At 39.5% G+C, this 18,729-nt stretch overlaps 1 protein-coding gene across 1 annotated transcript in view; it reads right to left on the bottom strand.

Moving 5' to 3' along the window:
• OXR1 (oxidation resistance 1) overlaps positions 1 to 18,729 on the bottom strand; it is a 62,146-nt gene that overhangs the window by 25,420 nt on the left and 17,997 nt on the right. The window contains exons 4-9 of the mRNA XM_054985448.1: positions 18,249 to 18,368; positions 17,418 to 17,570; positions 14,473 to 14,657; positions 11,349 to 12,076; positions 8,743 to 8,908; positions 6,701 to 6,863 (exon numbers count right to left, since the gene is read on the bottom strand). Of these exons, the coding sequence (XP_054841423.1) occupies positions 6,701 to 6,863; positions 8,743 to 8,908; positions 11,349 to 12,076; positions 14,473 to 14,657; positions 17,418 to 17,570; positions 18,249 to 18,368 (1,515 nt within the window). The remainder of the gene's footprint in view (positions 1 to 6,700; positions 6,864 to 8,742; positions 8,909 to 11,348; positions 12,077 to 14,472; positions 14,658 to 17,417; positions 17,571 to 18,248; positions 18,369 to 18,729) is intronic.

The raw sequence follows: 18,729 nt of genomic DNA, 5'->3' as shown, positions 1-18,729 counted from the left end.
AGTAGCGTTCGACACGGTCGATCATAATCTTCTGACCCACCGCCTTGCCAATGTGGGGATTTGTGGAACAGCCCTGCAATGGCTGAACTCCTTCCTTCGCAATCGGGGACAGAGGGTGGCACTCGGGGAACTGTCTGCTCACAATTCTTTGGTATGCAGCATCCCTCAGGGGGCGATTCTTTCCCCGATGCTATTTAACATCTATATGCACCCCCTCGCTCGGTTAGCCCATAGCTTTGGGCTGGGTTGTCACCAGTATGCGGATGACACTCAGCTCTACCTGCTGATGGACAGATGGCCAGTCTGATCTCGCTCTGGATTCCTTGGCCAAGGGTCTTGAGGCTGTGACGGTATGGTTACATCAGAGTCGCCTGAAATTGAATCCCCTGAAGACGGGGGTTCTGTGTCTGGGTCGTGGGGCAATCGAGCTGGGGACCTGGCTCCCAGCCCTCGATGGGGTACAATTGAAACTTTTGCCAATGGTGAGGAGCCTGGGTGTGACCTTGAATGCCACACTTTCAATGGAGACCCAGGTCACGACCGTTGCCAGGTCTGCCTTTTTTCATCTTCGACAGGCCAGGCAACTGGCGCCCTGTTTTTCACCCCGGGACCTGGTCACAGTAATCCATGCAACAGTCACCTCCAGGCTAGACTACTGCAACTCACTCTATGCTGGGCTGCCCTTAGGCCTGACCTGGAAGTTACAGCTGGTCCAGAATGCAGCGGCACACGTCCTTACCGGAACGCCAATCTGAGCGCACATTCATCCTGTGCTGTGCCAGCTGCACTGGCTCCCAGTGGAGTTCCGGATCTGGTTCAAGGTGTTAACCTTGGTGTTTAAAGCCCTTCACGGACTGGGACCTGCATACCTGTGGGACCACCGCTTCCATTATGTCCCCTGCAGTGTGTTGCACTCTGCAGACAAGCAACTCCTGGTGGTCCCCAGCCCGAAGGACATCCGTTTGGCCTCAACCAGGGCCAGGGCTTTTTCTGCCTTGGCCCCAGCCTGGTGGAATGCTCTCCCGCTGGAGAGCCAGGCCCTGCAGGACATGTTACAGTTCCTCAGGGCCTGTAAAACGGAGATGTTCCAACGGGCCTTTGGCTGAGTGCCAGCGGGTGTCCTCCTTCTTCCATCTAAGACCACTACTTTTTCTGGGGCTGCCCTTAGCCATCTGCTATGCCCGTATACGGACTCCCAATATTTGTTTAAACAGTCTACTCCTGGACTATTTTAATGACTTTTTAAAATTATTATTGGTTTTATGGTTTTGTGACTTTTAATGTATTTTTTAATGTTGTTAGGCGCCCTGAGCCCATCTGTGGGGAGGGCGAGGTATAAATCAATCAAACAAACAAACGAACAAACAAACAAGCTGGTGGTAAAGCTAGAATCAATCACTGCAGATGAAATTGCTGGAGGAATTCAGATTTGAATCGATCCTCCAAATACAGAGCAGGCACTTAAAAATTAGTTAAGCAACATTTTTGAATGATGGGAATGCAAGAGAGTGAGTTGTATCACAGGGTTCAAATGCAAGACAGAATTGTAAATATTCAATAGTCCTAATATTGAAGAAGAGTCTGTCATTGGGAGATGGGGACTCACCCACCTTGGAATGGCAGTTGCCTCAGGCAGGAAAAGAAGTCACCACACCCATTTGGATGGCCCAAGAATGAGGTGAGCTAGCACTGGATATGAGCCAAATCTTTCACAAGAGACCAGAGGGCCCTGTGTGGCCTTTCTATCTTTATTCCCAGGTCACTTGTGTCTCACCTATATTTCACTGCTAGTGTGCTTGAGTGTTCTTGTTAAGTTCTTGGCTGGAAAGATTTCCTGATTTTGCTTGCTTCTGGTTTGTTGTTGTTTTTTTGGAGGGTGTGGGGATTGTAGCATATCTTATTGCAATTATTGTTACGTTCTCAGTAACAGAAAGTGATTTTTTATAGTATTTGTTTTAGATGAGGGGGGTTGCTACATTGAGGAAAGCAATAGCAAACCTGCTCATCTCTTGCCTTGAACACCCCCACAGTTGAGTCGGCTGCAACTCAACAGCACATTCTTGTTTTTCATGGGGGGGGGGCTAGATAGAACTTTTGTCCAGGGGCCCATGGTGGCCCTGTGGATGTGCCCCCTTGGTTGAAGACCAGCAGCAGATGCTGTGTGTGGGGCAGCTGGAAAGTCTTCTGCTGCAGGCAGCAGTCACCAACTAGCTTACTTAGCATGTGGTAGGGCTGCTTCTGCTTGCTCTTCTGTCAGTGACAAGTGAGTGTAGGAGAAGGAAGGCTAGCACTGGGGTTTTGCCCAGTGAGGCTGCAGCGCTGGCCAATCAAATCATTTTGGAAAGCCGAGAGGAGGCTATCAGTTGCCACTTTGGGCTTCTTTCACCCTGGCGCCCTTGGCCCTTACTTCTCCTTATTTCCCTCTCTATGACTTGTATTCTCCCTTTCTCCCCCTATGTCTAGAACACCTTCCATAAGTCAATATATGGTGCTTTCTCTCCCTCTCTCACCACTCTTTTGTAGGGTTGCCACCTCTGGCTTGGGACATTCCTGGAGATTTGGAGGTGGTGGTATGGAACACTGAAAGCCAAGCTACAAATGACGAATTACACTTGCCTGGCAAGTGAACAGACTCATGTGTATTGATCAAGTGGAGCGCAAGTGAAAGGCAAGTGAACAGGGATGAATACCCCTGAGTCTGTTCACTTGCCAGGCAAGTGTAATTCATCACTTGTAGCTTGGCTCTGAGTCTGTGATAGGGAGAGCTCAGTGAATATGGGTTACTATAGATTCTGCCCTCCAAAGCAGCCATTTTCTCCAAGAGAACTGATCTCTCTCATCCAAAGATCAGTCATAATTTCAGAAGAACTCCAGGCCCCACAGGAGGTTGGCACCCCTATACATTCCTTAAAGCCCATCTCGTTGACCTCAGCCTCTGGCTTATTGCAGAACCCTCATACCAGTAATAGCCCTAAACAGATGCCACCAGCATACTTCTGTGCCTCTGACGTTTCCCCCCATTTTCTATTTTAGATTATATGTGCCTCAGGGGCAGGGGTTGTCTATTTTTGTTTGAGAAAGCTGATGTTACTTTGCTGCTGTGGAAATTATAACAACATCAACTTGTGACAGTGAGTTCCATAAGTTAATTACATATTGTGTTAATAAATACTTTCTTTGGTCTGGTCTGAACTACTTCTAATCAGTTTTACTGGGTGGTCTGAAATTCTAGTGTTATGAAAAAAGGAGAAATATGTATCTCCAAAATGTAATTAATGTTATACATTTCTTTCATGGATGCTAATTTGCCATTTTTCTCCTTAAAAAATTGGGCAAGAGACAATACACAGAGGACCCCAGTTTTTCCAGTTTCAGTCTATTGCATGCATGCTCGCCCCCAACCTGAAAGCAGTGACAGGAGAGCTTTTGGGGTAACGCTACCTGATTTAAGTTGTAAAAAGTACAACTGCTTCTGCCTTTTCTTGAGAATATGGTTAAGCTGACGTGTCACGATGCAAATGGCCACTCCTTTTGTACATTCATCCTTCCCTTCCACCACTCTCTCCTCCTCCATTTTACCCTCTCAAAAGCCCTGTGAGGCAGGTTAGCTGAGAAGGAGTGTTTAGCTGGAAGTCACCCTGTGAGCTTTATGGCACAGTGCAATTTTCTGTGCAATTTAGTACTGCATCCACAAACTGACAGCTTCCTCTTCTTCTTAATGCAAGTCTTTAGTCCTAAAGAGAATGAAACTAGTTTTGTTAATACATATGTGGGCTATTCCTGACTAGACTGGGGGGGGGGGGGGAGAGGAAATCAAGCAGAATTTCCTTCCTGGTTTTCCCAGTCCAACTCAGAATTGTGGACTATCCATTGATAAAGTCCAGTGAGCTATGACAGAGGAGGCCCAGGTTGAATCTTGTGTCTGCTACTGACTGTGAACAACTTTCTGTTGGCCTAGCTTATTTGGCTTTTGTAAGGATTATAACTTTGAACACTGGAAATGCTGCATAAATGCTAAATATATATTCTACATGTAAATATTATATTTCTAATAAATCTGAAACATGTTTTGTGTGACACACCACTAGGCAGACATATTTGCTTAGAAAATAAACATGGCTTTTCTGTATAGACACACAATGGGTTGCCCTCCCACTGTACTCATTTGCACCTCTAACCAAAATGTTCTGGCTATGGGCCTGTACTACAGATTTTCAATTGGTGTTCTATGCTGCTTTCCAAACATCTGGCTGAAAAAATTAGAGATGTTTTTATTATTTATTATTTAGAGCTCATGTTTTAAATTTTAATTACTCAATTTACTAAAAATGTGGGTTCTTTTTACAAGTCAACAAATATCACTGGAGTTGGAATTGACATGCGGGAAAGTCTACATATGAGCTATGCAGCTACATATGAACTACGAGCTACATATGAGCTATATAGAAGAAATTTGCATAAAACCATGGCTGCAACCAGGAGAAAAAAATTATAATATTCCCACAAGTCCCTTTATTGGATGCAGAAGTGCTAATGTGAGCATTCACAAGCACTGTTATTTGTACATAAAAGATGATTCCAAAACAGCCAGTTCCAGCAAGCTGTTGTATTATATACCCTCCTCTCATTCTCTGAACTTTAACCTTAGCAGTTTGGGGTGGAACTGTCCACCTCTGACAACATGCACCAATTGTTTTAGACGTCTCTTGGCTCTGTATAGGTTTCACATCATTGAAGTTCCATTTAAAACACTCAAGGAGCAATTAGATTAGAAGTCAGTCCCAAGTTAGAAGTCAGTCCTATCTTGTTCAGTAGAGCACAGCCCCAGAAAAGTGTCCTTAGAAATGCAGTCTCGACTCTCAATCAACTAGAATAAAAGAATTTGGTATGAAATATGGAATCTTTTACATAATGGAACTCTAATTTTGGCTCCTTTTTAACAGAAGCAATGTTTCTTCAGCAGTTGGTATTTATCTCTGAAGTTCATTCCATCCCTCTCTTTGCACAGCACAAAGCCTTGGAACAGTCTGTAGGAACTATAGAGCCTCAGATATTTGACAACAATAACTATGCCTGAATGAGACAAAAGTTAGAAGGGAGGGGGGACTTAACTCAGCATTGGGGCGGGGGTGGAATCTATTTCTCCATGTTAGAATCACACCTCTGATAACTGTACTTTCTTCCTAGAAAAACAAGTTTGTCAAAATGCAAACTACAGTAAGTTACTGTAATAGTTTTATGATCATATGAAGCTTCTCTCTATTCAATCATATCACTGTCATCGTTAAAGGCAACTTTCTCCAAGCTTATTGGCAGAAATATTTCCCAGTTTAACAAAGATGCAAGAGATTCAATTTGAGGTCTTAAGGAGGCACAACGTGTTCTCTAACGATGAATTATGGCCCCTCCCATAATTACTACAGTAAATTAATTAAAAACAAAATCCCTGAAATTCTTGTATGAAAAGGGGAGCCCTGGAGCCTATATGCTTTATAATCCTAAATTCAAGAATATTAATCATTCTATTCTACTCAGTTTGCCCCCCCCCCCCGCACCAACAACCAACACTACACAGCAGCAGCCTCCAAGACCACAGCTTTCCAACTGCCAGACCAGCATAAACTACTTGCACTCTGGAATGAAGACAAAAACCCACCCCAAAAATCCTAGTGGATCAATGCTGGTTTTTTTCTCTTCAGAGACCAATAAGAAAAATATACACAGCCCACTGTTTGTAGAATAGAAGTGAAATTGTTGCCTTTAGGATCCGTTCCGTTCTTTCCACTGTCACTCGGAGAACAGGATGGCAACAGGAGATCTGGTTCTCAGAGTCTCTCTATGAGAACCAGATCTCATTTTTTCCAGATACAAAAGAGTAAGTTTTATTATGAACAAATACTGTTGCAATGAATACCAAACTCCTCTTTAGAAATAAAAATTTTGAGTTCTACTGCAGGAATTTCTTAAAGAAAACAAGACTCTATGGTCTCAGTTTTTGGAGATTTGTATTTTACGGACGGATCTTCATAACTTGCAGTGACTATCCAAAGCTTGCACATATGAACCTTGTGTTATTTAAATTTGCCCTACTGAAAAGATTACTTGGAAAGAGAGAGAGCTGCCAAAGAGATTGCAAACTAATGATTAAAAAGATGAATTAATGTTGACTTATTATTGAATTAATAATGTGAATTATGAATTAATGTACAGTAGTTTGTAATAATCTGTTTCCACAGAGGTCAAATTAATACACTTCTATACGCTCTTTATTGACTTCATAATTTTGTAAATTTTCAAATACAACAGATTCTGATGCAAGTCCAGCAGTAACAGACCAACACACTCAGAATCAAGACTAACATTTACCTTCATATAGTCATCAAAATAGGAACATGTATACATCCTCAGAAACATGACTTAAACGTACATACAGTTGCACATAATGTTACACAGTATGTAAGTGTACAAACTTAAGGCACTCACAGTCAAGAAAAAGCATTAAACATACGCATTCTCATGTTCAACCTACAACATAATATAAACTTAATTTAAGTAATAATCATATTTGGGTTATTACATTTACATGGTAAATTTCAGCCCTCTGGTTTTTTTTTCATTATCCTGCTCTATATAACTGTAAATGTCTCATTTAGAAAGATGAGATCCAAGACAAAGGTCACGAGGATTTAAGAGAATTTACCTCCCACTCTTTAGCAGCTGCTTCATTAACCGAATCTTCACCAGCTTCAGACTCCTCAAATTTTTTTACCACTATAAACCCAGACTCTTTACTGGTCTCTCCCGGATCTTCTGCATATATTTCTGGGCTCCACTGAACAAAAAAGGCATACAGATGCTCAGTCCTTTAAGAGGGAAAAAAGAATGAGTTTACCTTTCAGGTCACACTTGCTACTGGCAAAGACCAATGACTGTTCAGAGTTTCTTCATAACAACTACCTACACTTTTTTCATATCATTTATTTATTTTAATTAGATTTCTAAACCGCTCATTTATCCATTCTTTGAATACAGGAAAATCGAACCATTACATATTTTCAACTGCAGTTTCTGATGACGATTTAGGATACAATTAGTTTTTTAAAAATACTATTTTTTTTCCTAATCTTTTCCTCATTCAGTTTATGACCATTGTCTTAAGAGCCGCTTTGTGACCATCAACAGAAAGGAGCTACACAGGCAGCCTCCTGTCCCCCCCGTTTGTGGGTTTTCTAGAAAAGTTCAAACTGGAAACCTTCCTGGAAAATTAACCAATGTCCTAAGTAGAGTATGACGTATTAAACTTATGTTGACATATTCAGTAAAAAAAAAATTCTTAAGTACCTCATGTCAACTTTGAAGCCCCAATATCGACAAATACTTGGACTGAAATACTTGATTAGGAAAGGAAAAAACAAGTCAAGTGTAGTTTAAATGTAATATTCAAAGAAATGCAAAGCCGTATATTGGAATTATTTTCACTGGAATAATACTAATAAGATTTAAAGATGATATAGCATATACTTCTCTTACATTATTGAAGAAAAAAATGAGGGTGCTGAAAACTGACAAAACACTAATTTTAGTGCACCAAAAGAACTATGAACGTTATGCTGTGGAAATAATTTTCCACTCATCATTTCAACAGAATTTAACCCTTTTTGATTGAGTCACTGCGGCACCTCATCACTTGAATTGCTTGTTAAGTTTCATATTACATTGATCATTATAACAACTCTTCTCAGATTATGGAAGGGATACATAAACAAAAAAACTGGCTGTGCAGGTCAAATCAAACCCAAAGCTAATTAGATAAAATTTATAGCTTAATTTTTATTCAGTTAATTTTATATGTGCAGTTTTATCCCCCATCCTGATTTTACAAATTTAAAAAATGTACTCTCACACAATTCCTAGCAATAATCACCCGAAAAAAATTACTTAAAGCTTTGAAACTGCCAAGCTGGTCTAAAATTGTATTGGCAATAATGTCCGTTCCTTGTTATTAATTTTAGAACTGGATTATTATTTTTTTGTGGAAAAATAAAGCCCTGGAAAAATTTCTGCCTCACTTCTCTGCCAGTATAGCCACCCAATCACCTGATTCCATTTCAAGTTTAGAGTGCAAGCCTAATAAAGCATAACACCACTGTGGTAGTATGCTCTACATCCTTGTGCAAGTCCTGTATCTCAGTTCTGCATTTTGTTGTTCTTGATACCACCACTGAGAGTGAGACAGTGACTATCATAATGGTACTTCTTATAACAATACACTTGGCACGAACACAGATATCCCATTTTACACCCCCACTTCCTCCAGGGTCCTCAGGATGGCATACGTGGTTCTCCTCGTCTCCATTTGATTCTCACAACAGCCCCATGAGATGGTTTAAGCCAAGAGTGATTAACCAAGGTCACCTATTGAGCACAATGGTAGAATGGGAGGTGGGATTTAGAGATCTACTGCTTGAGACCACACTTGTGATCAGTCCCACTGACCTCCATGGCAGTACTCTACAGTAACTGGTTTTGTAACAAAAAATATGACAGAGAGAAAAAGTCAGAATTCAGACATGGCAACTGGCATGCAAACGACATTGTCCTCACAACAATCTTTTGTAGGCTGGTAGAAATCTGCAGTTGCCTTGGTAGGATGAAAAGTGCAACCATTTTAAAAACAGAAAAGGTAGGAAAGCATGTGCTTGTCATGTCTATTATACTTAGGAAGAAAAGACTCCATCTTACCTCTCCTGGGGCACAGCAAACCAGTACTCATGTTTCTTATCTCTCTGTGCGTATTGCTGCATTGATGCACTGGCCTGTGACACAAATGTTTTTCGCATTGGTTTGCCAACTCTGAGGCACAGGAACTTATGCAATCGATGTCTTCTCTTCTCTTTCATAAGAGAACCTTGCATTGATTAAGGAACATGTTAAATGGTAACGCTTGCTTGTCAAGTTGGACTGGCTAGTTAATAAGCATTAAATTATCAATTCTGCTTTTTTAACGTGAGATTTAAATGGACCATTAACACTATACTCTGCTATATACACAGGACACCATTTTTGTCATAGATTACAGTTAAAACAGTTCTAATTTCTCATGTATACAGAAAGAAACAGATTCCACAGCTGCTTCTTATATAGGCTGTTTTTAATCCTACACCCTCCCATGCAGCCAAAGGCCATGCATTTAATGACCTCATTTTATCCTAACTGCAATCCTGTTATGAGGATCACCTAGCCAGGAAAAGCTATATAGATAAAACATTCCAGCAAGATGGAAACAGAAGCAAGGTATGCTAGAAAGTTTAACTTACCCTTACTAGGTTCATGCCTCAGCCTCCCTTTTGGATAGCAACCAATTAACTCTAGCATGAGATTATTGCCTCCCTTTAAAAAATGAAATCCACTTTGGGAATGGCTACAGCAATGTCACATTTGGCACAGGCCTTCCTTCCAATCAAATATAATGATGTTGTACGTAAAAAGAGGATCAAGACATCAAGAAAGCCACACCCTGCTATTCTGGAAATATTGCACATGTATTCAAAAGCTTCAGTAAGGTCCAAAAGCCTCTATGTTCCAATGACAGGAATTAGAGGGCTATGGACACACAGCAATTTTCAAATATCTTTTGGGAAACAATCTGGATAACAAGGAAGTCTTGTCAAGCATCCTAGTTCTAGATAACCATACATGAAATCTAGATAGTTCTCTCTGTTTAAAGAATATTTTCAATATGGTTGTTCTTATACTTCATCTGATGATAAAAATCTCATGCTGTTATGTTCTACCTACAATCCAAATACCAGTAATCAAAGTAAACTATAGACACCTATCAAAATAATGCATATTGTCAGAAGCAGAGAGCTTTGGATGAGGAGGGGCTCCTCCTTCCTGTACAGCAAACAAATCTGCATACCTCTTTAATTTCCTCTTCCACCTGCAGCTGTTAACCCTTGGAAAAGAACAGGCACCTGCCGGCACAACCTGGTTTGGAGATTTTACTGTAACTTGGGGATGGCCCACATTAACTCCTCTCTCTCCTAATTCCCTAGGCTCTTTGCATAATGTGCATGAAAATTTTGTCAGAATTGTTTGAAAGGTTTTTAAAAAGATTACATTTAGTAGTTAATAACTGGGAGTTCTCTGCTCTCTAAGGGCCAAAGTACATGACGCTATGCCTGAGTCTGCCATAGAACCATTTTAGTTTTTCTTTAAAAAATCACCAGAGGCCCAATCCTGCTGAGAACAGTGGCATGGGGAGGAAGGAGGCACCTGTCTGTCCCATCCTCCATGCCACTTTCAAAAGCCCAAATGGTTACAGTTCAGCTCTTGAAAATGACCCCAAGGGTGAGGGACAGGAGCTCTTCATGCCACAATACACAGCAGGATTGTGCCCCCTCCCCAGAAATTTTAAAAGTAGTAAAAACAGGCTCTAAAATGGTGCTACATCGCTGTGGGGGATTTGGTGTTGTCTAGGGTGGCCCCAAACAAGCATTTTTGTCTGAGAGACTTGGAACACAATCCTAGGACTCCTTCACAGAACTCTCTCTTTCCCCACTCCTCCTCTCTTCTTCAATTTCAAAATTTTAGACTTTAAAAAATTGTGATTTTCAGAATGCTTACGAAGTGTTCCACAAACAGCATTGCACGTGGGAAGTACATGCAATTAATGTAAAGTTAAATGCTCCCTCAACAGACACCTCTGTTCCAGAGCTTTATGCAAACTGATTTCCTTCCTTCAAATAGAATATGAAGAGGCCATCCACAACCCTGTGGAACAAGACAACCATAAAGAGTGTGATGCTAAAGAAACTGTTCCAGGTTGTTCTTTAAATAGAGAACTAAAACTTGATTAAACCTTGTGCCTAGAAATTAAAGCAGACAAGGGCAAATTTTAAGGCTACAGAAGCCACTTAACCCCTCTCCCTCATTCCAAACGCATACTGGCACTGGATATTGCTCTTGTTAGATTAAAGCACCTTTCACAAGTTTGCATTCAATCACTCAGTAAGCAGTGTTTTCTGCTTAGTATTCAGAGCATCTATTACATCCCTCCCATTTACAGAGGATGTCAGAACTTTAATCTAATTCATCTTTTTTAGAATTATTTAAATTGTTGATTGAAGTATCATATGGTCTCTTTACTGCTTTCCCTTCCAAAGGTACTGAATATTTAAGTTGTATCACATTAGCATGTACTTCCACCTAGGTCAGAATTCAACTAGCCACACAATAGGAAAAGCGTTAGATGAACAGCGCTACAAAGAAAACAAGACACTTCATCAGAGTTTAAATATTTTCATCTTAAACCATTACAGTTATCTATCCTTTAACTTCTTTACCTTCTATTGTTCCATCTGCTGTGGCTACTTTGTGTTTCATTTCTTTTTGTGCGTCTTGGTGCATGTTATCCCTTTGTTGTTTGGTTTGTTGCATAGTATGGCTCTTCCAAAGTTTCCGCAGTTCCTCAACATCCGTCTCAGAATCTCGAGTGGACTCTTTTACAAGTTTTCCCTTATTTATAACCTCTGTTTTAGAGTCTTTTTCTTCATAGAGCAAACGGTCCTCACCTCCTGGCACATTTTCTATCACAGATTCCTGATCTGCGCCCTGTTGTGTTTGAGTGTCAGCAGCCCTTCCTCCTACACAGCCTGGTACTTCTTCTAGTGCTCTTTTGGCTGCTTCTGAACTCAGAGTATCACTAACAGACTTGCTGTCATCATTCACAGACAGTTCTACACTGCCATTTATATCACCAAGGACGTTAGTCGAGTCTGAAATAATTGTTACGTGTTCAGCACCAGACTGGTTTACTGTCTGGACAGATTCTGATGAGGCTCCAGAAGATTTGTCTTGTCGAAGCTCATCAGAAGAAACAAGTTCTTCCCTTATTGGAGAGAGTTCTGATTCGGTGAACACATCCTCCGAAAGAGACTCCTCTGTGCTCCTTGGAGCTGTGCTGGCACTATCATTCCCTGTATCTCGCATCCTTGAGTCCATTTCATCAGTATTGCTTCTTGTTATTTTTTTGAAATGACAGAAATCTTTTATAAATGACTGATCCGAGTCCCTGTAAACAAAGAAAATTTTTCTATTACAAACCTGAAAATAAACCAAGCACACATTTTTCACTGGATGTTTTGCTATACATTAACATGGCTAGACAAATGACTAGTTTTGGGCAAAGTGGCAAAGTGAAGCCAGCAATTGCTGATAGGAAGGCACACAGGCATAGAGATATAATAAAGCAACAACTAAGTTGCTTTACAACTTAAAAATAAACACAGACCCTCAGAGTTGGCTTTTTATCAGACCAACATATTAAAAAGCTGAACATAAGTCTACAATATAGTTTCACATGGATAACCGGGTAGGTCTGTAGTCAAAGAGCAAGATCCAAGTCCAACAGCACCTTAAAGACCAACTAGGTTTCCAAGGTATGAATGAACTTCTAAGAGTCGAAGCTCCTTTCGTCAGATGATGTCAGTCTGACGAAGGGAGCATCGATTCTCAAATGTCTATAATATGTTCAAGTAAAATATTGCAAAGTTGATGCAATTTAAAGTATGTGTAGGAGAGAAGATATGAAACTTAAGATTTTTGGGGGGAGGGGTCTTGATTTTAAACAAATAGAGGGAAAATTTCTTAGAGTCTTTTTAAAGTTATTTATTTTATTCTTTTTAACATTAATGATTATGTAAAACTGCAGATAGTATACAGGCTACATATGAAAGCTCAAAAGGTGGTTTTGAAACTTTCAGAAACATCTTTCTACACATTTCATTCCTTTCAATGGCATGAACTACTTCTAGGGATGAACAGATCCCCAGCTTTGTCCAAACTGGGAGTCATTCTTTTTTACTCTTGGAGTTTTACTTTGACAAAGTATTTAACACATAATTATTCCTCTTGTTCTGCCTATAAGCACAGTCTTTAAAAAGCTTTTAATGAATTTCAAATAGTTGGCAAGACTTCAAGACATATGGTAGACATCATCCCCAGGACAATGCAATTTATTCCATCCCTCGTAATAAATGCAGCAGGTTTTTTTAGCACAAGATGCAGCATATTTGCTTCTGTAATTGTTAACATCCCACCATCAGTTATGTACTACAGATTTCCACAGACTTCGGAGGCTTATGAATGAGCTATTAGGTAGAATACAACAGACCAATATTGCAAGACATGTCAAATCAAATTCGATTTCATTAATGAGAATATGTCTTCAGAGTTTTGAATGATTATATTGACAGCTTACTTGTTTAAGTATTCTTACAAGTGGTTTTCATGGGGAGAAAAACTCTCCAGAAATAACTGAATAACATATTTGCCATCAGTGTGGAAATGTGCCTTGTAATTCACTAGCATAAATTTTCCTGCATGTCTGGATACCCTAAGAAATATGGCAGTTGCCTTGGTACTCTAATAGGTACGAATATGTCCTGCAGTATGGATCAAGTGAAAGGTAATTTTTTAACCAAAAGAATACCCTTGCTGGTGATATTACACTGGTACTGCTATCAGCATGCTTCTACCTAAAGGACTTTATTTATTTATAGCATTTATTAGCCACCTTTCCTCCAAAGGTGCTCACGTCTGAAGAATCAGACCATTAAACAAAAAACCTCAAAAAAGAAAACATGCAAAGCATAATCAAATAAAATCTATCCTATTGGAAGGAGAAACCAAATAACAGCTAAGTTGATAGTCTCCTGTGAACAAGTGGGAACATGCTTAAAGATTTGACACCTGTGTATGTGTGGGCCACACATATGTGTTTCAGTCTTTTCAAATACTACACATACCACAAACACACCACAAACACACCACAAACATACCACAAAATGTTGGTGTCAACAAACAAAAACAAGAGAGTCTGACCACAAAAGCTCAACAAAACCTACATTAGGTAAGAAAAAAGAGCTTGGCCATTTTTCTAAAAAATATTTTTGTAAGTATTAGATACACAGAAAATTACCAAAGTGAGCTTTACAGTCATTACTTCCTCATCAAAAGTTGCACTTCTATGCTTTAGAATGTGAAGCAAAGTTTAGATAATTGGAAAAAAACATTAACTTTTTAAAAAACTCATAAATGATGCAGAGAGAGAGAGAAGGCAGTACTAAAAATTCAAGGAAAGAAATTTGCACAATGTGAGGGAAAGGCAGCAGCCATTAACGTACTCTATTTATTTGAAAGGAAGGTGACCCTGAATGTAATATGACCCCCTTAAAAATGTTATACATCCACCCACCCCCAAGTATTATTGCATATCACTGAAGTTGTACATGAATGTAAGACAATTCCCTTTTTTGACAGCATACTTGTGAAAAAATAGAATCTTGCATTTGAGTAAATTCTGTACATTTCTGTATCTTAGGACCGGAGTAAAAGGAGAACTGCATGTAACACTATAATAACCAACAGAAACACCACCCAACTTTTACAAATACTAAACTGTCTTACATGGGTACCAAATCCTTTATTTTTCCATCTATGATTTCTTTATACATAGCAGCAGACATCACTTCCTCCATTGGACACATGATTCCATAGTCCTCACAGCCATTTTCTTGAACCAATGGATCCGCTTTATGTGGGTCAAACATTATATTGTTTGGCGTCACTAGCAGCACTCCATTGACTGTTCCCTAAGGTAAGAAGAAAAATTAAAACTTGGCTTTCCAGACATATCAACTATTTTCAAACCATTTCTATGAGAACCAAAAATACCTTAATTGTTTACGGTCAAGGTTATCTAACAAGTTCCCCATTCTTGCAATCCAGATTTCCACTATTGGGGAGTGTGCTATTTACATAAAAACAGAACTCCTATCAATATTTTTACCAATCACTGTTTGTGAGTAGATGAGGCGGAGGGGAGCTTGTTTTGCCTTTCTCCGGAAACTTTGTAAGCTTTACTCAGGCTTAGCAAGTGTTAAAGAGATTCTTCCCATCTAGGAAAGAGTTCTTAAATCAGACTTTTAAAAACTGTGGAAAAAATGTTTCAAGAGTACTCCATTCAAAATGTTTAGTTGCAAACGGTAAGCAAGGAAAGTCTCATTACAAAAGCCATCAGAATTTGCTCTTTTATATGAACATGGCACAGAAAAGCAGACTTCTTGCAAACCTACATATAAACATATTCTGTACATTAAAAAGTTTTCTAAAACAAGGAAAAATGAAAGGGTCATAGAAAGGGCCAGGACATGCTGTACTGAAACAGGTAATTGAACCCAGAGCTGTGGTTAGATTGAGGTCAACGAATATACTTTCCAGGCAGAGTATTGATTCATTTTCTCTCTCTCACACACACACACACACATGTGCACACGTTTACGGGGGGTTTTTTTAAAGGGCTTCATGTGCACAATGACACAGCTGCATGGTTTCCTGAACACAAGAGTTGATAGCATTTTCTAAAGGTGGAAAGTTTGAAAATCACAGCTCCTTTTTTTATGTCATTGTGTCATCAAAATAACCCCCAAGTGAATCTCAATATTTTGGTTAAAAGGCAAGAATGAAGCACTGCGTTAAGTTGAAAAAAAAAGAACACTATCACAGCAACTTTTGGAAGTTTTCTTAGAAAACTAGATACATTAATGAAATGACAAGCCAAGAAAATGATGATGATATCATCTACAATAATAAAAGGATCCATCTGTCCATGGCAGGCGTAACTCATCAGAAAACGAAACTATGAATCTTGAAATTGGCCACCAGATTCAGGATGCTGAAGGAGGCTGCGGTGTCAAAAATGAAGGGAATTGGAACATACTGGACCAAATTTGCTCTAGAACATCTTTTTGCTAATTCCAATGGAAGCAAAGGTTTACTCATGAGAAGCCAGGAAGGTGGAGGCAACACAGACAAAGGAGGTGGAAAATATCCCCTATGTTACAAAAAAGGGGGGGCTTATCACATCTGGCTAGGATCTATTCCCTGTGCCACAAAACTTGCAAAGTGACCTTGGGATGTTCAGCCTAACCTACCTCACAGAGCTGTTACTGTGAGAATAAAGTGGAGTTTGGACAACAATATAAGGTGATTTAGGTTCTCATGGAGACGGAGGTGGGGTATGAATGAAGTAAATCTCTTTATTACTTGCAATGGTTTACTGGTGAGAAGCCAGGAAGGTGGAGACAAGATAAAGTGGGTGTAAAGTATCCCATATTTTACAAAACAAAAGGGGTTTAAGAGCTTCTGAGAAGTACTGTGGCTTAGCAGCTAGAATGCTGGACTAGTATCTAGCAGACTCATGTCCGAATCCTCACTCTGCCATAGAAATTTGCTAGTCACAGGCCGCTCCCGCTTTTCTTAACTTACCTCACAAAATTGCTGTGAGGATAAAAAGGAGGACAGGAGAATGAGTGCCAGCTGGGAAGAAAGACTGGGTACGATGTCCGTCATAAATCTAATTTTGTCTACTGTTCATAAAAAGATGATTTTTCTTGCTGCTACTTCACCAGGTGCTGCCACAACTCTTTTGGCAGGATACTGCTCACTCAGTATTCAAACTATATATTGCAAGTGCAGCGAGCTATGGGGTTGGCAAGTGGAGCAAGCAAAGGCAGGCGCAGAGATGATAAGTACTATGGAAATGGAAACCATTTAACTACATCTTTAAAAGTTAGGTGACTTTCTATACCAAGACTTAAATTGCTATATGTTGATTTTGTCTCTACTGTTTGTGGCCATACAGAAGGAGATGATGATTTTATTTGAATGTTGGGGAAATTATTAAGTCCTGTAGCTTTGACTTCTTTGCTTGAACAGCTGTTGTAGCATTCTTTTTTGGTTTTGCTTTCAAGTTCATGTTGATCACCTGTTCACCTGTGCTGGATAAGGGGGAAAAATACTGTACAAAAGGATGAGCTAAAAAAGAATGAGCCAGAAAACTTAGGAACAGTAGTATATGCCTCCTGTTTTTTTTAACAAAGACTGAAGATAATTTAAAGAAAAACATTTAAAATCAAATTCAATGAGATGCCTTCAAGGCAAACAAAAAACCTGGAGGTTCAGTCCTACTTGTTTTTTTGGCTCTTCCCAGACTCCCACATTCTGTTTTTTATGGAGTAGTCTTAAATCTTCAAGCTCCTCAGCTCTAGAGGATGAACTATTTCCCAATGGACAAACTGGCTGCCTACAACATTATCTTTCAGCACCTGGACTGAATTAGCCCTGGTCAGTATTTGATAAGAGATAGAACACAGTCAAATCTACAAATAAAATCCAGGGGAAAAATTATATCATGATAACAAAGGAAGTTACAAGGTGCAATAGATGGAGCTTGTATTCAAGCTGAAAGGCAAGATATAGCATTTGAAATTAATTTCAAATAAATAAAAGAAGCTTCAAAAGGTTCCGCTATATGAACACTGGTTCTGAACTGGAGACAAAACATTATCTACCTTGCCGTTGGTTATGTATTTGCAGTTAATTTTGAGAAATTTCTCTGTGAAAGCTTCCTCTTCCTCTGATGTGGACGACACCACTCTTGCAGGCCGAATGCACGTGTAAGCCGGCGTGGCTGTTGTCTCCTTCCAGTCAGGCCCATCTTGATCCTAGAAAGCAAGCAAACAATACTTGACAGTACACAATGTTCAATATTGTTCGACTAGCAAGTTTCCTAGTGAACTAATACAATTCTAGTATCACTAACGCAAGATGAAGCAATGCGGCCAGTATTGCAAGTTAAAGATAAAAGGAGCTCCTCAGCCAGTATAAATCGGAAGCAAATGTACTTCAACAATCTAATGTACTGCAAATGTACTTCAAGCTATTATTTGTGTGCACACATGCACACGTGCACACACACACACACGGAGCCAAAGACTGTTAGTCTTAAACAAGTCCATCTACTGAAAGGAAAAAGAAACACTACACAGCACCCTCTCTTGCATGTTTCTAGAAGTCAGTAGTATATTAAACTCGGAATGCATACTGTGGGAAACTTTGTGCTTAATTATGCAAGTGGGAAACTTTGTGCTTAATTATCTCCTAAAGGAATGTATAACAATCAACATATTAACACAGAGAGACGTCTCTAGCCAAAAGTATCCCCATTCTATTGCTTCAAGCAATCTAGTTGAGTTCTTAAGAGCCATGCCACCTCTGGCAGGACACAATAGCACTAATTAGGGGAGTACACGCAGTGGCTTTGAGACATCCTACAGGAATGTTGTCCACCTTAAAGAAAGTTGGAATTCATAATCATCCCACCAAAAACGCATCTTACTTACATTTACAGTTGTTTTCTCAACTTCTGCTTCAGAAGATGTAGGCGATAAGGGACTTATAGGACTAAGAGAAGGAGAACTTTCCACACTGGAAATATAGTCTGGATCAGGAACATATAAAATCTATTTAAAAAGAAAAAAACTCACAAATAGTACTGCTGAAATGTTTGTAGTAATCACAGAGGTTCAGCTGTAAGCAGTTAATTATGATGGAAACACATTGCTTGATAAGGCACACTGCTTTGATAGTTTTGCACAATCATGGACAAAACTATTTTTACAAGTTATAGTAGCAGGGTGTGACTCTGAAGTTGTATCTTCTTGCCATATATATTAATTTAAAAATTTGGCTCTCCCACCTACAGGATGAATGGTAAAACCTAGGGGTTGAATCCAAAGGTGGCCCTTCCACATATTGAAAGTATCTTAATCCTTATTTGCTTCATATTGTAAAAAACTGTTGTTTTGTTTATTTACAATTTTC

The sequence above is a fragment of the Eublepharis macularius genome, chromosome 7 (assembly GCF_028583425.1).
Source record: "Eublepharis macularius isolate TG4126 chromosome 7, MPM_Emac_v1.0, whole genome shotgun sequence".
Lineage (NCBI taxonomy): Eukaryota > Metazoa > Chordata > Lepidosauria > Squamata > Eublepharidae > Eublepharis > Eublepharis macularius.
Note: the sequence above shows the minus strand (reverse complement) of the source record. Positions and strands in the feature narration are given on the sequence as shown.